The 11,889-nt window shown below is 46.2% G+C and overlaps 1 protein-coding gene across 1 annotated transcript in view; it reads right to left on the bottom strand.

Moving 5' to 3' along the window:
• Positions 1-6: 6 nt before the first annotated feature.
• The window catches only part of TOGARAM1 (TOG array regulator of axonemal microtubules 1), a 44,180-nt gene continuing 32,297 nt past the window's right edge, over positions 7-11,889 (bottom strand). The window contains exons 15-23 of the mRNA XM_026849160.1: positions 11,138-11,243; positions 10,499-10,734; positions 6,814-6,972; positions 6,170-6,296; positions 5,788-5,906; positions 4,258-4,447; positions 3,141-3,360; positions 1,871-1,957; positions 7-341 (exon numbers count right to left, since the gene is read on the bottom strand). Coding sequence (XP_026704961.1) covers positions 88-341; positions 1,871-1,957; positions 3,141-3,360; positions 4,258-4,447; positions 5,788-5,906; positions 6,170-6,296; positions 6,814-6,972; positions 10,499-10,734; positions 11,138-11,243 — 1,498 coding nt within the window. The 3' untranslated portion in view covers positions 7-87. The remainder of the gene's footprint in view (positions 342-1,870; positions 1,958-3,140; positions 3,361-4,257; positions 4,448-5,787; positions 5,907-6,169; positions 6,297-6,813; positions 6,973-10,498; positions 10,735-11,137; positions 11,244-11,889) is intronic.

Here is an 11,889-nt window from a genome sequence, read left to right as displayed (position 1 = left end):
CCGGCCCTGCCCTGCGAGGCAGCAACGCGGGGCTGTGGACAGCTGGTGGGCTGGCGGAGCTTCCCCCAGGCCCCGAGATGGTTTCTTTTAGGTTGCGATCTCCAAAAACTCTTCTAAACTCTTCTTGATGTGCGGGGGCTGGGAGGCGGCGTGAGTTAACAGACTCGGACCCATCTGTGCAAAAAGTGCTTTGGAGAGTTTGGCTGTGGCCGTGCGGATGTTTCCCCCGGCCCCGGGCAGGGAGCCGCTGTTTGTCGTGTTCCCCAGGAGGTGCCACAGGACAACGAGAACTTTCTGCTCCACGGCGTACGGCTTCCGTGGGTATAACTCCGTTACAAGATCTGCAGGGAAGACAACAGGCCATCAGACAGTGTCAGAGGTTATTTTTAAAACGCGACTGAGAAGCCATCCCCTGCTTTGGAGAGGTGTGTAAAATAATGTCAAATCACCTTCTCGAAGCAACCAAGTTAGGAACGCTTGCTAAGGCACAAGAGCTTGTCGCAACAGCATCGGCACTCCGATAAAAACCACTAGCTTTGCCTACAGACACCCCTCTTATCCTCTCTCAGGAGTTCACACAGTAGCCCTGGTACTGTTGATAATGACTATTCTCCATTAAAACACATAAGGACACAAAGGTTGAGTATTTTTAGTTAATACTATCACCTGAACCTTCATCTCTCACCGTGCACATCTGTATTTTATGATTTCCCCTCTATCTCAGAAATACGCAGTAGGTATTTAAGGAACAAAGTAGCCTTATACTATAAATACATACGATGAAACATTTTCCCTACTTCAACAATGACCTCATGAATTAAGTATTTCATTTGCAAACATTTCCCTTTTTGCTAGAACGGACTCTCCTGATATATAACACAACCTACTCCAAAAAAATCCCAGCAAGAGATGAACTGTTTAAAGGCTGGTGACTAACACGTTCAGAATGCATAAATTTTGGAATGTTTCAAGGACAGACTGTCCGTTATGTTACTCAGTCTCATTTCATAGCTACTACAGACAGAACTACTCTGAGAGTAAGCCAAGTAAGATCTGTTTGGTTCAAGCATATTTCCAATAAAGACATCCCTTGCTCACGTAAAACATCAAAGGAAAATCCAGCACTTCTAGCAATAATCCCCAATATTAAAATATGTATACAAATTCTAGTTAAACTTTGTCTTAAAATTTTAGGCAAATTTGTCTTTCAGCTTTTGACAGCAGTTTAGGCAGAAGACTGTTATGAAGTCTGCCATCTGCTCAGCCTGCCAGCTCGTCTCCTTTGCGACCGAGCAGCCTCAAAACCAAGAGCCTCAAAATGAGAATAAGACCAACTGCGAAAAAAATAAAGGTACAGAAGTAAAATTCAGGAGTTAGTCGGAGCCAGCCTTGGAGAACAGTCTATTTTCTGTGCTGGGAAACCTCAGCAAAAGCAGTCACTCGTTCTTTTTGTTTCTTCCTGGCAGGAGTACGAGGGAATGTGAGGTGAGGAGCGAAGCAGGCAGGCCTCTGCTCCTCAGCCAGTCCCACTGCGCTACCCAGAGACTGAAACTCACCACAAACCTCATTCTCTCCGATTCCATCCCAAAATTATTATAAGCTTAAGGCATTCATACATCTTCCAGGTATCCATGCATCTTCCAGGTATTTATACACCTTCCATCTGACTGTATATTAATAATCTTCTGCTCTGTCAGCAATAGCTTCAATTTGCATTACAAGGGGGTGAGATTTGACAACTGCTGCCTCCTTAACGCCCACAACCTCCTGTGACAAGGGAAGGTACACAGCCACCTCCACCCTACAAGGAATTTGCCTGATTAGGACAGTACACAAACAAACCAACACCCAAAGTAAAACACCACTTTACCGGCAAGCTTTTCTGTCATGTCTTGTTTTGCTTTTCCATTTAGAAACTGAGCTTTTGTGCAGAACGGCTGGAGGAGCAAATAGTTGTCTAAAGGCAAAGAACAAAACACAGTAAAATTCTTAAAGAGAAAATGAAACAGTCCGGAAACAAATACAATATGAAAAAACATTATGCCCCTGTGACAAGGGCAGCCAGCGGCACTCCTTTCTGGGACCAGCAAAATGTTAAGATGACTTTATTGGTTTTAAATTTATCTAAATTGGTTTAAAAAGTGAAACCAATAATTCGTTACAGTAGTAAACCCAATGATCTGTTACAGAACGTAATGACTGGATGCAATCTACTGGAAAGGGCAACTCTTTACACTTAGAATTTAGTTAATACTATTAAAACTCTAAAAGGGAGAAAATGACTGTGCTGGCTTTGTGGGGGGTGTTTTTGGTTTGGTTTGGAGCAGTGGCCCCTGTGAGAAGGACCCCCGGCTCCAAGTCAGACCCTCCTCTGGCCAAGGCCGAGCCCATTGGTGGCGGTGGCTGCACCCCTGTGATGAGGCGTTTGAGAAGGGGAACCCGGGAGAGGGCAGCGGGGGCTTCGAGGATCAGTTTGGCGAAGGACACCTCTCTGAGCACCGAGGGCAAGGGAAGGGGGAAGTGCTGGAGCAGAACCCCCCTGCACCCCGCGGGGAGGGCGCAGGGACCCCCTGCCCCCACGGGGGGCACCAGAGGAGCAGATTCCCCCGCGGGGGGCAGCACCCGGGTCTCTGTGGAGAGAAGCAGCCCCCGCTGTTGTCGCTCGGCGCTGGGAGGTGCAACGCGTGGGGGTGACCCACGCCGGGGCGTCTGGAGGAGAGCGTGGCCCCGCGGAGCTGGGGCGTGCCGGGAGACCCCCATGGCAGGAGGAAGGAGCAGCGGGACTGAGCGCAGCCCCACGCCCGGCCCCTGCGCGGGGAGGAGGTGGTGAGAGCGGGAACGAAAGTGAGCGGGGAAGGAGGGAGGGGTGCGGGGTTCTTCAGATGTGGGAACGCCTCTCACTGTCCCACTGCCCGTTACGTGCTGGGCTGGTTAGTGCTGGAATTAAAGTGCTGTTCTTTTTCTTCCTCTGAGAAGTCTGTCTCCTGCCCGTGACTGTAATGGGCGGGTCACCCCTCCCTGTCCTTATCGCGATTTGGTTTTGCTTCATTTTCTCCTTCCCAGTGCCGGGGGTAAGGGGTGAGGGAAGGGCTGCCTGGTGCTCAGTTGCCCTCTGGGCTCAAACCAGGACAATTACTTACCTAAGTGTTGACACAGAGCCTGAATGACATTGGTGGCAGCTGCATAAATCCCTGGGTTTTTGGAGTTCAGGTTGTTGTCCACCATGGCAGGAATTAACATGTTGATCACAGGGGACAAATTGTCTTTCAGCAACGGAATCATCTTGTGCATTGTCTCCAAAGCAACCTGATTTACTTTACTGTTCGAGTCATGCAAGCGAGACTTGAAAGCATCAAAGATCTGAAAAAGTATCCAAACAGCATTCACCAGAGTTAACCTCTGATGTGGACATCACGTTTCCTGCTTTACTGTTATGCTTCAATTGTCCATTTTAGCAAAAAGATGGCTCTGACATGCAAATACGAGCGATACTGTTCTAAGCAAGTAAAGCAACACTTGACATTTTTATACCGTGTCGTATTCAACTGTATCTCACCTCATCTGAATTGGAATCATTACTGTACAATGGACTGGAGGTAAACTAGCCATCTGTAACTTCGTTTTCTGCAAGCAAGTATTTTTAGCCAGACATAGCTCTATTTAGTTTTAAAGATTTCTAAAAGTTTCACAGTTAAGACATTGTGAAATTCCCCAGAAGTATTTCTTAGTTCCACAGCAAAGACACTGCACTGTTACAAGACACTCTTGCTTTTCCTTTCATTATATCTATCACTAGTTTACAAGTGTTGATTTTTCTCTTACAGAACCTCCTTTCTTAGTAGAAAGGATACTTACCTTAAACTTTATCACAGCGCAGACCTTTCCTCACCTTCTCCTAGGCAAACAAAGCAGGCAGAACTTGCAGCTGTGTTTCGGAGACAGTTTTTCAGATCTTGATTAAACCTTGCTGCTCTTTTAGTAACCTGTTCCAATATTTTGATATTTACTCAGCAATGGCATGAAAAACTACAGCCAGTATTCCAGAAACAGCTCAGAGTGCTAGCTCTAGGTGAAAATGTTCAGCTGCTTCCTCCTGTTTCCTTCCTTTGCTAGCCTGTAGCTTACGTATCTCTCACCTACTCAACATTCTCCGGTTCATCAGACATTCTTATTGAAAAAGGGAACCAAGATTTTTGTCGGAAAACTTTGAGACACGGCTTTAATGACCTTTGAAATGAAATGCTTTCATACAGTTACCTTCACGATGTTTGCAACAACAAAGCCTTGATTGTTCTCTGTATCTGATAACAGCTGCTTAATGCCGTTTATGCGATCACGGAAGTCCTTTCCATTCAACAGACCTATAATGTCTTTAACGTATTCTTCACTTTCTAGTGAATTACGAGGACCTGCTTTTCTTGTGACTTCACGGGCTTCTGTAGTCTCTCTATGGGAAAGGGAGAAGTTATTCAGTGAGCACAGCTGAAACAGGAGTCTTTCATCTCAGACACTCTCTTTCCATGTAAGCACAAATCTCAACAATAAGCAGAAAATCTAAGGAAGGACCTTCACTTTAAACACCATGATTTAAAAAAAATATATAAATCGCCGAACAGTAATTGTTGTTCCTGCAGTCTCAATATACACTCCACTCCAAATGCATATCTACCCACCACACAAGAGATAAGCCTCAAGCCGGCAGGACCCTGTGCCCTTCCATGCCAGAGCAGCTGGGGGGGGGACCAGTAACAGCTGTGAACTTCCCTCACATCAACGGGGAAAAAATAAAGTTACTGTAGTTTAATTCTTTATTCTTAAAGTACTTTAAACAGCGATCCCAGTCAAGGTGGCACCTAAGCAACATGCCATGCTGAGGAGGAAATTAAACTGCTCGGCATAGAGTATTTTGAAATAAATTTTCGCTAGCATGGGAAGCATTAGAAAATCTGTGGAGTCACTCCTCTGCCTGGGTAAGTATCCTGCACTTACAGACCAGTCCAGAGTCACTAGCTCATTCCTAACTCGTGAACAGAAGCCGTTGATGGCGAATGGAATAAGCACCTTTCTCTCATTTTCAAATTCAAACCTCTCAGCTCTGTGAGAACAAAAGGCACCAGCGAAACCTCCTGCCCTGCCAGTGCAGCGCAGGCTGCTGAAGGGACCCGAGTCAAAGGCGAGGGAGTGTCTGGCATAAGGCAGGAGGTCACCTCTTCTAAGGAAGCAGACACGTAGCTTTACATGCCAATGCAAAATTTACCATCACATGTGGGATTAGTTATTATTTTGAATAGCAGAGAGTTAAACCTGTTCTGAACAGACAAACTCCTCAGCCTGGAGGCAGTCACAGCCCCTACGAACTCTCCACTCTGGGCTGCAGTTTTTTGGCTTGGTTTAAATTCTGCGGGGTTTTGTTTACAGTTCAGTAGAAAACCTACTAGAGGACAAAACAGAGAACAGACAGACTATCATCTAAAAGCTTCAGCAGCCCCAGTCAGAGTGTCTGTACCGCGGCCATCACCAGGCATGTGTGCGCCACAGGCCCTGATGGGCAGCGCCGGGACCCCACGGCGTGCTGTGTGCTGGGGGTACCTGCACAGGCACCTGACAGACAAAGCAACTCCAAAACGCACAAAGCCATTCTAATATTACCAATGTAAAAGAGTTTTCCTGGGACGTGTCAAGTTTCTCCTTTTCCTTCAGCTATGTTTAATTTTTCACAACCCTGTTGTGAACAGCCGTTACCCCGGAGGCCAAGTTCCTATAACGGGGCAGAGTGCTGGTCGTTACCTGTCCGTGACGTTGAGAGCATCTCTGGAAGTAGATGATGACCTCGAGTGTCCAACACTTCCAGTATGGGAACGTCTTCCTTTTGCTGAGGGTGTATCCAACGGCATCTCCCCCAGACCCTGCCAAAGGTGGGACCGTTAAGTAGCAGGGCTGGTGGAGGCCCCGTAAAAGCACGTCTGAGCACGCAGGAGGCACCAAAGTGCATTTCCCCCAGCGCCTCTGCCAGGAGCGAGGGCAGGCCCGGGGCAGGAGCAGCAGTGCCTCGCCCAGCTGCCCGCACCCACCCTGCTCCCAACGCCCTCCCCGCTGCCCTGCAGGTACCTCAGCACCACTAGTGCCCCTTGACGCGTCTCAGCTGTTAAACAAGAACTTTTCCACACACCTTTTCACGCAGATTGCTAACCGATTCCTTAATGTAAGGCAAATCCTTGGTCGGCACGTATTTTTCAAGTGTTTTATCAAAATCAGGATGAGTCATCATACTGAAGAGCATCTTTCGACCGTAATACCTGCAGGGCAACAGACCACGACATACACCCATGAACACTGAGTTGTTTTAGAGTTACACTGATAACTACAGGTGTGTAATTCCAAAATATAAAGGTGCGGGAAGATCGCTATCTGTATGTGTATCCAGACACCCCTGTCATTGTCCCACAAAGAAACTATGCTCAAGAGTCACAATTTTTATTTATTTAATCAACAACCAGGAAGCTGATGAGAACAGCCTGCCACGTGAGCCAGGATGGTGCAGCCCTGTCAGTCTGACAGCGTGGATCTCCCGCCGCAGCCTGTACCCCACCTGACGGACACGGCGTGCCCTTGGAGCCCCCTTCCCCCCGCAGCAGGTAATTCCTGGCACACACAGTCTTAAGGGGCTCGGCAGTGCTAGGCTAACGGCTGGACTCGACCGTCTTAAGGGTCTTTTCCAACCCGAAGGATTCCACGATTCTCTCCTCTGCCGCCGCAGAGGAACAGAGGCCGAGCTCGGCAGAGCTCAGGGTCTGACCCGTGACCCTTACTGACCTTGTCTGCTGGGAACTGTCCTGTGCAAACCTGCCGATGGCAGGGAAAACCCGATCCGCCACAACTTTGGTGCCAGACAGAATCCGCTCCGGTCCCATCCGTTCTACAATGTCCGAGAGGTGCTGGGCTGTGCATCTCCTCACCGCGGAGTGCAGGTGGCTAAAGAGAACACAGCAGCTTAGTCACAGCCCGTGGCAGCACTGAACAGCACTAGCCCTGTGCTCTGCCAAACACAGCATACAAGGTTTCTTTTTTCATCGTTAGCCTAACCTACAACTAGTTTACTGCTGACATGCAGATACTTAATCTGTCTGTACAGAGCAGACCTTGTGGAGCCAGGACAAATAGCTTCATTTAAAAGGATAATCCGTTTGATTCAATTTTATTTCATTTGCTTAAAATTCCAAACTACAAGAACGCAAATGAAAAAAGAGAAACTACGTTCAGGGATAATCCATTTGATCAAATTTAATTTCATTCACTTAAAATTCCAAACGACAAGAACGCAAATGAAAAAAGGAAAAACTGTGTTCTTTTTGTTTCAAGGCAGTTTCAACCTCTAACTACACCTTTTTGGATTAATAAAATTAGTCATTTTCTTCTTTTTAGAATTTAATTTCTAGCTTTCCTTAACATAACTGTGCAATATTTTAGAAAGCACACTACTACATGTTCTTTCCATCACCCTTATGAAAAACAAGTCCTTATACTCAGAAACACACCCTATGTATTTTATACCCATTTAAAATGAAATAAAGCAGTATTAACTTCTAAAAATCTTGCAGAAGTCTATCTTCTACAAAATGGGGGCCGTTAAACACCTATGCTGACGGAAATGAGAGAAAGGCTGGAATCACTTTTCAAACCCGTGCAGCAAACTAACCTTTTCTATACATTCTGCTGTACCCTTTGATCCCGTATGACTTCAGAGTACACAGTGCTGCAAATTCAAACTTTCCCAATCTTATCTTTGGATTAAAAATCCTCCTTTGAGGAGAGTTTCACTGCATAGTAAACTAGATATCTGTGTGGCTCATCGTGCATAGGGAAATACAGGTTTAAAGGAGGGAGCTAAGGAAAAGAATTGACCATGAGTGGCTCCTAGGGTTTGCAGTCTGACATCAACATCCAGCGTTCTTCCTGACTGACTGGGTCCCCATTTCACCCAGATTTTAGTTCTCCCTGGTTCCACAGATTGCCACAGCCTCTCTGGATGTAAAGCTACCGCTAGACCGGGCTGCAGGAAGCAGCTTCAGTTTGCACAAAGACAATTGAGCGGGTCGTTCAAACTGCAAAACCTGGCGGCTCCGAATAGAGGCCAGGCTGCAAAACCCAGCTGTAGCAAAACCCAGCTGTAGCACAGCCCTGCCCCAGCTGCTACTGAGCTACCTGCTTTAGGCCTGGCTTTGGGTCCTGCTTAGCGCCTGCAGTTCCATCTGGACAGCAGCCAGACATCTCGGGAGCCTGGGAGAACAAACTCCTGCTGCCTGTGCCCATGGAACACAAGAACTGTGAGGGCTAAAGACCTCCCCGTGTGCAGGCCCCGCTCCCCGGGAGCTGCTGCTGCTCGGGTAAGGCAGCTGGAAACATTTCTGTATGCACGACAGACCTTCAAATAAACCCAGTCCACACAGGTCAGAAACATGATTCCAGAACTCCTGAAACACCATCACTTTCAGATCTAGCCCTGGAATCATGCTCTTGGATCAAGCTCCTGTCCACAGAGGTGAGCTCAGAGCAACAGTCCAGCAGCTTTAGAGCAGCATGTCAGAAAAGCAAACAAAAATGGTTTTCATTACTCTTGTTGGTAAAGTCAAAACCAGCTTTGTGGCTGATGAAGAATCAGTGTATATATCTACTCAGGGCTGCAAGCATTAATACTAATGATCACAGTAGGCTTGAAAAGTGTTGAGCAGAGAACAGGTAAATTTTAAAAGGTCTTAAGAATTGTGGGCAAAACCGTAACTATTAACCTGAGTAAGCTGTGGTGAACAGAAGCAGCTCAATCTATATGCCAAATTTAGAAAAGACAGCCTTTGTGTAATTACACAGTTGTGCCAAACAGAACCTTTCCACTTCATCCTGAAGACACGTGTCATTTTTCTCCCAGATTTCCAGTTTGAAAGATAATTCTTGTGTTCCTTGTTCCAGCCTCTGCAGATGAGTGTGTGTGCTGCAGGGGCTTTGCTGCTAGGAAAGCCAGAGCCTCCTGAAGCCAACACTAGAAAAGCTGTAACTCCCAGTGCTACTTAGGCCATCCCCTGATGTGTTTGCATTAAAAACACACTGTACTCCATCATTTAGACACTGCTTTGGCTGAAGTCTTCTCAGCCGTGAAGAAACTAATCCCTGCCTCAAATGCTGCATTCAGACTCACAGCTCGGATAAATCTGGTGCCTCAGATGTCTGAAAATGTAGCCAAGTTCACAAAGTGGAGGGGCCAGATCGTTATAGGTCTAGAAAACTCAGGGATAGGTCAGTGTGTTTGAATCAGCCACTGAAAATGGGGAGATCAGATGCAGCCAATTATGATCAGGAGTATTGCTTGGCCAAGGATTTCTGAAGAAAAGATGGGAGTACACAGAGACCACCTTACATGGCTTTTGAATTAAAGCAACCCCTGCTGCTCTTCGACTCACTAAAACAGCTACGTGTGGGATGGCTCATAAATAATTCAAATCCTAAGGCTGGTATTTGCCTTTCAGTTTAAAGTTCAGGTAATTGCAGTAGGAGTCTCACTGGCTTTCAGGAGACAGAATCAATATATTCCACAACAACCAGCTTCCCAGGAAACAAAACATTTTGAATCAAGACTTAACTCATGGTTTGTAGCTGTGCAGAAAGTCTAAGGATCAATTTATAATGTAGAGTCTGAAATATTTAATGGAAGGGAGAGGCTATGAGAAATGAAGCCTACTGAATGTTATCTAAGTGATGACAGATAGAGATGAAGTAAAAGTAGGTACCTATCTGACTACTGGAATGCCTGATGGCTTGATTAAATGTTGCTGTTACAGTGAACGAGGGTATAAAAGGAAAAGAACAACATACTCAGCAGGAGAAGTGACAGAAAGGAATGTAACTTCTACTACAGACTGAGGTGAGCTAGAGCTCAGGATCAGAAATGGAGCTTGTCACGTTTGAGGTACTCAAGAAAATAATGGCCACCACCACTGTAAAGGAAATTAAAAAGCAGGCAAAAAGACTATTAACCAGCTCAGTCTAGAGGAGAACAGGAAATCAGATGAGAGACTTGCAGCTAGAGAACTGTAAGTTATCAATCATCTTTCTAAGTAAAAGGTAGTGCTGAAAACCGAAGACGACAGGCATTTGATTGCAGAGCAAATGAAAAACAAGGCTGCTATGTGAGCTCTCCCAGGCAAAGCAAAACAGCAGGTTCCTAAGAATACTGTATCAACAGTGAATAAAACTACTGAAGTGTTGCAAAATGACCAGAAAATATACCAAGGTGTAAAATCAACAGTCAGCTCTTCACATAAGGTAAAGAAAGCAGCAGAGGGGGCTACATTATGCCAACAACAAGCGTTGCCCTGGGTAGAAGTTTTGCAGAGCTGACTTACTGTATTTTCATATTTCTGCCTATTGTATTTTGATTTTTTTGTTAAAAAGACTATATTTAATCTATTCACAAGTTATTTCTTTATAAAGTCTTTATAAGATTTACCTTTGCCCTCCATTTATAAGAGAACAAAGTGCACGTGCTGGAGTCACATTATTAACCATAGCCTTCAGTGCTTTGTCTACCTCTTCCCTTATAAAAGTGTTGGATTCACCAGCTTTGTGCAAAAGGACTTTTACTGTATTATCTAGTTCTTGATCCATGCTCTTTTTCAGGTAGGTGAACAAATCCCCTAAACAGACCACAGCAGCTCGAGAAACACCTGAGCGTAAATTCTTGACCTGCACACAGGAAAAACCCAAACAAACAATGAATAATGTTTACAAAATATACTTTAAAATAAGTAAAGCTTAATGTTTCCCTTTGTAATTTTTAAGTAACATTAAAAGCAACTGAGAAATACATTTCTAACTTGATTCACAGTGTGTGAGAATTAAAATACATACACATGAAAATCATTACACGGTTACAATCTAAATTTTTTCAGTCTCTTGGCAAATCAGATCAAGTGTTGGTATCTGAAGTACGAGCTGCTTTGCTGAACGACAAACTCATCCCTTTGAGACTGTCCAACCGAGGAAAACTAACCACAGATGAACATACCGTTTAATTTCAGTGTTTGAGAGCTATAAAATATGTATACACACAACTAGTCAGTGAAAGACTCTGATAGTAAAATTTAACCTCTTGAGCCACAGCCAAACTCGTTTCATGTAGCCTTGCAGTCAGAACAGGCGCGTGGTAGGCAGACAAGCATCTAACAAAGTTCAGACCTTCAATTTTCTTCTCCCTATGTTAAAAAAAAAAAAAAAATCAAAATGTTTGCGAACGTTCATAAGAAAGTTAAACCACAGAATTCTGAGAAACCACACAAGCAAATAGATTAGATTGTAACACAGAGCACTGAGATACAGTGTAGGAAATTCCTTCGAAGCCAGGCCTCCTTTTCAGGCGGAGGCAGGACTCTTTTAGCTCCCCGGTCCCCAGCTCTCTCCTACGGTTCTGGGCCGAGCTCCCGGCAGTGCCAGGCAGAGGGGACGTTCCTCCGCCGCCGCGGAAGCAGCAGCACTGTCACCCCGTTTGGCAGCCGGGGCATGGGGAGCCCTGTGCTCCACGGTGAGGGAGAAGAGGCAGCAGCAGGGGCCCTCCCCAGACCAGCGCTTGAACCCAGACACCTCCGCACCCTCTGGGCTCTGCTGCTGAGCCTCCGGATATGACACTGGGGCCACAACAACCCCCAGCAGCGCTACAGGCCTGGGCAGGGTGGCTGGAAGAGAGGGACCTGGGGGTGATTGCCAGCCGCTGAGCAGGAGCCAGAGTGTGCCCAGGGGCCAAGGAGGGCAAATGGCATCCTGGCTTGTGTCAGCAATAGCGTGGCCAGCAGGGACAGGGGAGGGATCTGAGCCCTGGGCTCGGCACTGGGGAGGCCGCCCCTC

Source organism: Athene cunicularia (assembly GCF_003259725.1).
Source record: "Athene cunicularia isolate RWA chromosome 5 unlocalized genomic scaffold, athCun1 chr5_part1, whole genome shotgun sequence".
NCBI classification, from domain to species: domain Eukaryota; kingdom Metazoa; phylum Chordata; class Aves; order Strigiformes; family Strigidae; genus Athene; species Athene cunicularia.
Note: the sequence above shows the minus strand (reverse complement) of the source record. Positions and strands in the feature narration are given on the sequence as shown.